Here is a 9687-nt window from a genome sequence, read left to right on the forward strand (position 1 = left end):
CATCAGAGCCATCAGCTACATATGCCCATTCCTCCTTCTGCAGAATTTCATTACTTGAAAGCACATCAACAACCATTTTAATTCACAAAGGATGGGAGAACTTTGGCAGGCATTCCTCTCCTCTTCCTGCACATCAAGGGGATGTTACTTCCCACAGCTGCCCAGAAGAGGCTGTTAGCAGATGTTACTAAGGTCAGCCACCAAATCCTTACAAATACTACACTGGGAAATAGCCCAGGAAGGCAAAGAACAGAATATGCACTTTAGTCTATGCATAAAGAAGCTAACAACAACAACCAGCAAGCATTTTAATGTCAGTCCACAACTAACAGACACTGACCCCAGAAGCTGTATTACCTTTGAAATAAGGGAAATATGAATCTTCTTCAGTATGTTATCCATTTCACGAAGTTTTGGTCCCACTAATGGGCTGTTTGGCCCAGTCATATGACCAATATGGTCCAACCCCAGATAGTGTAGTATTAGGAGATCCCAGTCTTCTCTCTTTAGCACTCTATCCAAATGCCTGGTAACATTATCATCAACCTCAAAGAAAAGGAAAACAACTATAAGGTAAAAAAAACCTTTCTTCTTTTAAAAAGCACAAAAAAATAATCATATACTACCCATGAAAATTCCATAGAAGTTGATGAGCATACATGGGCAATGTTAACAAGAAAAAAAACTGATTAGTTCAATGTCAGGCACTCAAATATATTTGTCTAACAAAATAGATTCTTCACCCCATTTAATCTTTTCTGGTAAGGACACACCAGCTTACGTGCAGACAAGGCAATCTGATTGCAAAGCTTCCACAGAAACTTTTAAAAACTGTCCCAAGAACATTTCAGTCACTTTCATCCTGCACATTCCAGATAATCACTTCACATGTGATACATCATATCACAAGTACAAACAAAAGTCTCAGTTTAATGATGGGAAGCTCGGGGGTACAACAAACCCTAATTTCTCAGCTCCATTTTTGCTAGTGTGCAAACACAAGAAGGTGGAACTTGCTATGAGTAAAATAACTGACAACATAGTGAGAAAGAAAAACTGAAAAGTACTATTCAAACTAAGTCAACTAACTTAACTTTTCCTGCTCTGATTGACGATACATTTTTAGTTGCATGTATTCTCTTCAGTTATTAAAAATCCCTATAGTATTTCCCATGTGATACTACTTTGTTGAGTCTGTATATAACTACCAAAAGAACTGTAAAAAGCTGTGTTTAATACACTACATTGACAGCATAAGGACTGCATAAAGAGTTTGAGAGCCACATAACCAGAGATCTAGTAGAACACTGGTACTTTTTACTTCAGGTAGAAGCTTTTGCAACTCTCAACAATATAAACAATTAAACATGTCTTCCAATTCACATTAGACCCTTTTAACTTTCTTAAATAATAAAATACTTTAGTCAGTAGCAGCAGGTCAATGACTTGAGGTTTTAAAAATCATAAAGGTTCAAAAATGAAGTAAATTTGTCAAAGCATTTACTCTTCTAATGTGCCCGGAGTAAAAATTATCAGCATTTGTTTCACTTACTTTCTGTGCTCCTTCTTTTACAACATAAAGAAACACTGCTTCCATTGCAATTACAAAAGTGATGCAATACTATAAAAGTACACCTTTAAGACACCAAGTTAATATATTAATGGACCTCTTAAAGATTGCACTAATTAAAAATATCTGATAGCAAAATGAAAATGTGGTTAGCAGAATTTTTAAAGCAACTAGTCTAACTTCCAACCAGAACAAGTTTTGTGAAAAAACGGCATGCTTAGTTAAATTATAGAGTGATAAATTGATGATTACTGTATCATTCCAACACTTTTTACGGCAGATGCATGAGGGATTCAAATGCTTAGCTTTACAGCACCCACACCAAAATGACATAGAAATTCAATTTCTATTTAATTGCCAGGTGAATATCTCAGAACAAGGGTAGCTTTATTCACTCATTCTCAAAAACTGGCACTGTCTGTTTGTACTGACTTCATTTAACTTGAGATCATACAAAACCTCTCACCTCTGTGAAGTCTGACACAAAAAATGATGTTGTTCCATCATATTCCATGAAGTGCTTTGGGAACAATTTGACCCAAGTATCATCACCATAAAATATGATTCTTTTCCCAGCTGTTTTTGCCTGCCATATCAGATTGTCATCCAAGAGAGCTGGAGAATTGAGGTTCACAACAACATCGATGAAACCAGGTATGCTACCTGTCATCAAAGCCTAATGAAAGAAGAAAAGAGACACATTAAACAGGAAACTTCCAATGCTCAGAAGACAGTAGCTATGGGAGGAAGGAATAAGCCAGATGGTAGACAAATCACATTTTTGGCAAGGAAATATAACAAAGTAAAAGAACACAAGCTGTCTTGCCACATAACCTCATCTGCCACAACATAGTGCTAGTTTATGTATGTGATTACTGCTTTACAGAAAGTAAAAATATTACTGTCTCAATTAATGGACAGAAAAAAGACTTTCAGTCTTTTCATCAAACAAACAGTTGATGTTTGCTGGTCATTAAACCATCAAAAGACAATTCAGGTGTAAGTAAACTGACTCAACATTAACAGCAACAGTACCTTCAAAACACTAAGTAAGAAACTTCTAGAAGAAGCACTGAAGTGCACCTATAAAGACTTACCAGACTGTCTCTCCTTCACTCTCCTGCTAGTTAGTCTACCACTGATCACTGCCTCGGCCTCTTCAGTGCAGAGGTGCTACTCAGATCTACCACTGATAAGCCTGAATGATCTAGTATTTTGATGACACCAACACAATTCATCTTTTATTTATCTGGAACTTGGCAGAATTTCCTTTTTAAGCTCTTCAGAAACATCCCTATGACAAAAAAATCTTATACTTAACTAGATTTTCTCTCAGAAGTTACAAGAACACAGAGAAATACAATAAAAATGTTTCTAGATAAATACAATAAAAATGTTTCTGGAAAACTGGACAACTAAGAGGCTACTGCCTTCCCATGATTACAAATAAAAAGGCTACATCGATCACTTAAGCCTGGACTAGGGCCTTACTTGCCCATGGCAAATCAGGAGTCTATCACATGCACTACTACAGCACAGAGACATTCAGCCATAGATTGCACTAACACCACACACATGTCCTTTATGCCAACTCCAAGCATATGAAACACCTCATACTTCAAAAGCTTCTCCAATGAAATGATAGAAAAAAATTCCACTTACTTTAATTCGAGGCATAGTCACAGTGGGTGGCTTGGCTTCAGCAATGAAACTGTAGGAAGTCCCTTTTTCAACAACTTGAGTAGTGTACGGCATGAACTGTTTACCTTTGGGTCCAAACACAAAATCATCTCTCAAAGCATCTATCAGCACAATGACAACTTTTTTGAAAAGCGGTGGAGGAATCTTGGTCCAGTTAGAAACCATTCCTAAGCAACAAAAACAGGGCATATAAAAGTCACCAAAAAATTTCACCAAAGACGAGACAGAAGTTAAAGGACAACTTGGCCATATAAATGAGTGCTTTCAACTTTTTTATTAATTCTACACCCAGAAACAAGAAGTTGCACACAGCAAATCTGAGAAATAATCTGAAGAAGAGTTTTCAAGCCATCCAGCACAGGAATAACACAACAACTCCAATATCACCTTTAGGAAGTAAAATATGATGTGAAAGGAATGTGTGACATGAAATTGAGAAAACTAAGGAAAAGCTTTGTAATGCAGAGCATTCAAAGTAACAGCGGCTACCTTCTCTCTTTTTACTTCAGTAAAACTGAACTAATTGCATCTGACAGACAACTTCTGTTACAAAAAAAGACATAGCATTCACCAGTGCTAATACCCAGTTTTTCACATCACAACATAAACAATGCCTCTGCATGAAATTTCACTGTAACATAACAGGAAGATTACAAAGAAAGAGACAATTTCACTGAAACTTGAATCAAACAGATTTATGCACATTCACTCCCTTCAAGGTACAAGACTGTATGACAGGCTACTTCAGTGATGGCAGCTGCAGGGCCAAAATCCAATTCCAGAATTCCCTGAACATACAGGTGGGTACAGAAAAATGCTGCTGTGCATCAAGCAGTAGGCAACATCATGCCTTCAATGCCACCTCTTTCTCTTGCATGGATTTAATTCTGGCCACAGCAACTCTTCATCTGCATTGAACTTGGTCCACATGGTGACATTCAGGTCTTACAGCAACATTTTTGCTCCAACCTCTACACGTCTCATTTCTCTATCAGGAAAAAACACAGAAGGGCAAAATGAAAGCAGAATGTATCCCACCTACAGGCCTCTACCCAGACACCATCATGTTGAATTGACCGCTCTGTAAATGTGTTATACAAAGCTGGGGCTTTTACAGTCCTTCAGAGTAAAGATTTCTTCTGCAAAATGGTTGACAGTTTGGACAGGTTGCAGATAATGGTGTGTCTAACACAGCAACATCAAAAACAACTTCAGAAATGTTATTTTGGGGTTACACAGAGAAGCATCAACCAACTGACATTCAAAGACTAGTTACTGCTAGTGATTCTTCCAGAGCAGGAAATAGAGGAGGAGGACACAGCAGGGAGAAGAAGGAAATCTCAAAAACAACAAAATGCTGACTGCAAGCAATCCTAATTAAACTGATAATTTGGGGTTTTTTCAGGACTTGAATTATCAACTTATCAGGCATGCTTTGGCTCTCTATGAAAAACAAGAAGGCATCACCAGATGTTCTGTTAGTTACATCTTTTCCCTATCCACTGCTTAGTGAAAGAAAGCTTGCTGGACACCAAAAATGTTCAGATCACAGACACATATGCCCTACTCCTAAATTCCTCCTGCAGTGTGATTTATCAGAAAGCCAAAGTGTTGAGAAGTTCAAATGAATTTGGAGTCATTTACAAGCCATATGCAAATACTTACTGTAAGACAGCTAAAGCAACACATTGTCCAAATCTTGCCATGCAGCATGCCTATTTATCTCTGCCAGGGTTACTTAGAAAACAGTTACTCTAAATGAACCTGAACTCTGTGAAGAAAACCACAGGTTCTCTATCAAGAACTTATTACAATAATGTGCTGCAAGCATTCAGCATCAAGCCTTCTTACAGCTACGACAGGATGCACTCAACAGCAGTCAGGACTCACAAAGTGAAACAATCAGGAATTAAAGAAGCACTGGAGAAATATTGTTTTCTGAATACGTCTAAAGTAGGTTGAAAGCCTTCTGCCCAATGGTTTAGTAAGCAATACCCTGCCTTTAGACAATATCATCCAGACATCACTCTGCAAGCATACTGTAACCAAGTACTACAGAAAGTAAGCATTTTTCTACTGTCACTCCATTTTTGCCTACTACACCTAGACTTGCTTGTGACATGCCTAAATTTAAATTACTTGTAGAGCCCTGTGGCATTCTTCAACATTTCCACTCTTCAATACAAACCACTCTTTCCAAAACCAAATTGTCTGACATCTCCTTTTCACCTTCAACACAAACCACTCTTCAACACAAACCACTCTTTCCAAAACCAAATTGTCTGACATCTCCTTCCCACCCGAACAGTCTCCTTCTACATTAAGTCTTCTGCTAATAATCACATGTGAATGCAATATTTCACTCACAGCAGCCTTTCAAATATCTGTGATAGTCGTGGTAAACTCCAGTTAAAAATCAACCTGCCTTTCAGCAGAAACCACTCAGTCTGTTACCAGACTAGATTCTTTGTGTTCCTGCTTAACCAATACCAGCACACCACACTCTAAACCACACAACCTTCTGTTCTCTCCACTGTGTCGTGCAATTTAAGTAAGCCTGTCCCTACAGGCATAACATCACAGACTTCAGAAGAATTAACAGTAAATATCAAGCAGCTGAAGACCCAGTTTGGCACTTACAGTCCTGCTCCAAAAAGTTAACCATAACTTGGTGTTCCAATCAAGAACTTTGTATAAGCAAAATACAACTCGATCTAGCTGCCAAGTGAAACTGAAGTTTCACCCCACAAGCTCCAAACTAGTGAAAAACAGTCCCTCAAGTACACAGTCGTCTTCACATTACTTTAATACAATTTGTGACTGAACGTATGAGACATCTACTTTTTTAGCACATCCTCTATAGGCTCCTTAAAAAGATTTTTGAAAATTCTGCTTTCACAAATTCAGCTCTGGAACAGAGTACGACCTGTAAAGACAGCGATTTCACAGAAACAGTGATGGATGGCAATACTGTACATATTGCAACCTGCATTGCTACAGTTGCTCTGTCACTACGGAGGCGTTAAAAGTCTCACTGAGGTGGCATTAAGACACTCACACACCACAGAAACATCAATGAACAATGAATCTCGGTCACAACACAGCTAGCGAATGATCACAGGAAAAGCGTGTGGCGTTTTAGCTGAGGTGGCATCATTTAATGCAAACAAGGAGCCATTGAACAGCCCGGGTATCACGGCTCCATCAGAGTCAGGGAGAGGGAAACAAAACGACAGGAAAACACACCTTTCAAGAAAGCGACAGCTGACGCTTGAGGCTTTTCGACTGCGAATAAGTACACCTGCCTGTGATCCATAACTACATGAAAACCAGTTAAGTTCTAAACTACTCGGGAAACTGATCTGGAAACACGAGGGCGCTACAGAAAGATGTTCCGCGACACCGCGCGACGGGCGCGCCCGGCAGCTGCTCGCGTTACCTGGGCCGGGCGGGGCCGGCTCGGCGGGAGGGTCCGCCCGGGCCTCTCTGCGGGGCACGGACCTGACGGGTACCGGGAAGAAGCCGCGGAGGAACAGCGCGACGCCCAAGGCCTGCACGAGGAGGCAGGAGGAGGCGAACACCCCGGAGCGCAGCCGCATCCTGGTTCGGCACCTGCTACAGCGGCACCGACCTGACCCGACCCGGCACGGCCGGCGCTACGCCGGCTCTCCGGAGCGGCACCTGCGGCATGCCCGCCCCGCCCGCCTGGCCCCGCCTCCGGCCCGCAGCCGGCCAACCAGCGACCAGCGCGCGCTTCCGCCAAGCCTCGCTATTGGCCAGCGGCCCGGCAGCCCCTCCGCGAGCGCGTAACAGCAACACCGAACCGGAAGTACAGCCCCTCGTTCCGCCCCCACAGCCCGCCTCACGGGCCCGCGTCCCGCCTCCGGACCCGCCTCCTGGATCCTCGTTCCACTTCTGCAATTCGCCCCCGGGGCTCGCGTCCCGTTGCGCTTTCGGTCTCTGCGTTCTTGCCCCCGCCTGCCCCTCCCGCATCCCGGTCGCGCGTCCCACACCTGCGACCCAACTCCACATCGTACCCCGCGTCCCGACCCCTCATCCCACCCCTCGTCCCGACCCCGCGTTCCCCGGCGGGAGCGGAAAGCAGGTTTGAGGAATAGCTGCAGCAAAGAGTGCTTGGCAGGGCAGGAAGGAGTCCTGGACTGTGGCTGCGGCGGGTGTTTGGCAAGCAGAGTCTTTCGCCGCGCAAACGCACACGTCTTGATAAAACTGGATAGTGGTATCTCTTAATCTTTCCGTTGGAATGGAAATGGACCATGGTAGGCAGATCATATCAGAAGATGAGGGGAAGTAAGTTTTAAACTTAGATTTTCTGAAAAAGGAAACCAAATCACTGCAAAGTGAAGCAGAGTTTATACTGGTCTTGCTATGTATACTGAAATAGGAAGATAGCCTCAAAATTTCATTCTCCCGAAGAAAACTGCTCCTCATTCCTGCACAGGAAGTTTTTGTATGGCTGTGCTTGAAAGATGTGGCTCATGTTTCTGCAGTGTGCACAAGTCCTTGGCTTTACCTGTGAGTGGCACGTTTTCCCTGATCTAACAAGCACAGCACCCTGCCAGCTGCATTTCCACTTACACCTGGACGTGTCTTCTTGTGGTCACTCGGGACAAAGCTGCCCTGCCACAGTCTGCTGCTGGCGTGGCACCTGTTTGCAGCCACCACCAACAGCTGTGTGCCTGTGCTCCCATGCGACCCTGCAAGAACCATGAGAGCAGACACCAGGGTGGTTTTCCCACTGGGTCTTTTCCCTCAGCACAACGCATGATCTGTTTTGTGTAAACATAGGCCAAATGCGTTGTACTGTGCTTTGAGAAATGTTTCCCTGCTGCAGTTGGTCAGTTTGTGGTTTTACTGCCAGTTACACTGGCCAGCTGTTAATTCTGGGCTTTGCAACGCCTGCCACAAGGCAAAGCTGCTGTGATGTGAGAAGCATGTGTGAGTGGGTTGAGGATAAAAGCTTTGGTTTGGCCTTTCATAGGGTCTCCAAATACAAAGAAAAAAAAATCAAGGAGCCTGGGTCCTGTGTTTTCATGCTCTTTACTTATGAGCATCCCTGAGCACTATGCTACCTTTAGGCTACCTTTTACCACTTCATGATTCTACCTTGAATACTGATAGCATTTCCACTTCTTGAGAGCATCCAAACCCATTATTTTTAAAAGAAATTGTATTTCTGCAGACACTATTCACCTGGTTTTTTGCAGAAGCACAACTCTGAAGGCCCATGAAAGTCAGTATTCAGTAATTAACTTCAGCTGATTATGAGCTGTGCAATCAAATTCAGAATAAAAAACCATGCAAGGAATGTTGCTTCAAACAGTAGGACATGGCAAAAAGCAACTTTGGGCCATGGTATTCAAACTTTAAAATTACTTTAGGTAGTATGCCTTAAAGTTACATTATTTGTGCATCAAAGAGAAGCTGTATTGGTTGCTTTTTTTATGGGTGTTTTTCCTCTCCTTTAAACCTTGAATTAGTGAGACTCTCCAACCAGAAACTAGGAAAGGTTGCCTAACAAATATAAAGCAACCTAATGTAGGAAATGTTTATGCAACACAAAACAGCATCTAAGAAATGTCTGTCTTCTTTTTAATTCATGTGTAAAGCTTACTTTCCCTTTCAGTAAGTGGAAATTCGCCAAACCGCATCTTTCTCCTGTCATTCAAACCTTCAGATTCCCGCAGAAGATCAGAATTTCTGCGTTCAGGAAAAAAGGATTTCTCTACAGACATAAAAAGCAGTATCTAGCATGTGATTCACACTCCCTGGGACCTATCACTGGGCATTTACTGGGTACCATCACCATTTGGCAAGTTCTTGCAGCAACATGCTTTCAAGTCCATTACTGTAGCACTTAACTGCAGGGGTCAGATACGGAGAGAATCCTGAGCGTTGTACCACACTTTAGATCTGCCTGTCTGTGAGCCTGCAAGCATGTTGCAACATAATGTATTGACAGTCACTGCTGTGCGCTGCTGTGGCCGTTTTACAAGCTCTTGGGTATAAGCCCCTCTGTTGTGCACAACGCATTTACGCCCTGAGAGCTGGTGATTTCATGAGCATTCGGAGGAAGTGTTTGTGTGCTTCCCAGTTTGTAAGCGCACAGTCAGCGCTGCGTGCACCAATTCGTGTCAATGGGTACTGGCTGACTTAAATAGTCTTTGGAAGGTTAAAGGTTCATGCCAGAATGTCTGGAAAGGTGCAATACAGTGCACTTCATGTGATTCAGAAGGCTTTTGTTTTATCAGAGCCAGCAAACATTTTAGAGCATGGTACAACCCATCCCTGTGGGAGATGAATTTGTATCTTTCTCTATAGGAGAACACGTGGCTACTGCTGCTGTTGTGAAGAGCCACTCAAGCAAATTTACATCTCTGTATGTTGAGGGAGAAGGA

At 42.4% G+C, this 9687-nt stretch overlaps 1 protein-coding gene across 1 annotated transcript in view; it reads right to left on the minus strand.

Annotated features, from left to right (window-relative positions):
• The window catches only part of PIGG (phosphatidylinositol glycan anchor biosynthesis class G), an 82114-nt gene extending 75184 nt beyond the window's left edge, over positions 1-6930 (minus strand). Inside the window, exons 1-4 of the mRNA XM_054284927.1 lie at positions 6711-6930; positions 3233-3438; positions 2037-2246; positions 358-546 (exon numbers count right to left, since the gene is read on the minus strand). Coding sequence (XP_054140902.1) covers positions 358-546; positions 2037-2246; positions 3233-3438; positions 6711-6870 — 765 coding nt within the window. The 5' untranslated portion in view covers positions 6871-6930. The remainder of the gene's footprint in view (positions 1-357; positions 547-2036; positions 2247-3232; positions 3439-6710) is intronic.
• Positions 6931-9687: the final 2757 nt, after the last annotated feature.

The sequence above is a fragment of the Melozone crissalis genome, unplaced genomic scaffold (genome assembly GCF_028551555.1).
Source record: "Melozone crissalis strain CALT ecotype California unplaced genomic scaffold, PUWL_Pcris_2 ptg000005l_1, whole genome shotgun sequence".
Classification (NCBI taxonomy): Eukaryota; Metazoa; Chordata; class Aves; order Passeriformes; family Passerellidae; genus Melozone; species Melozone crissalis.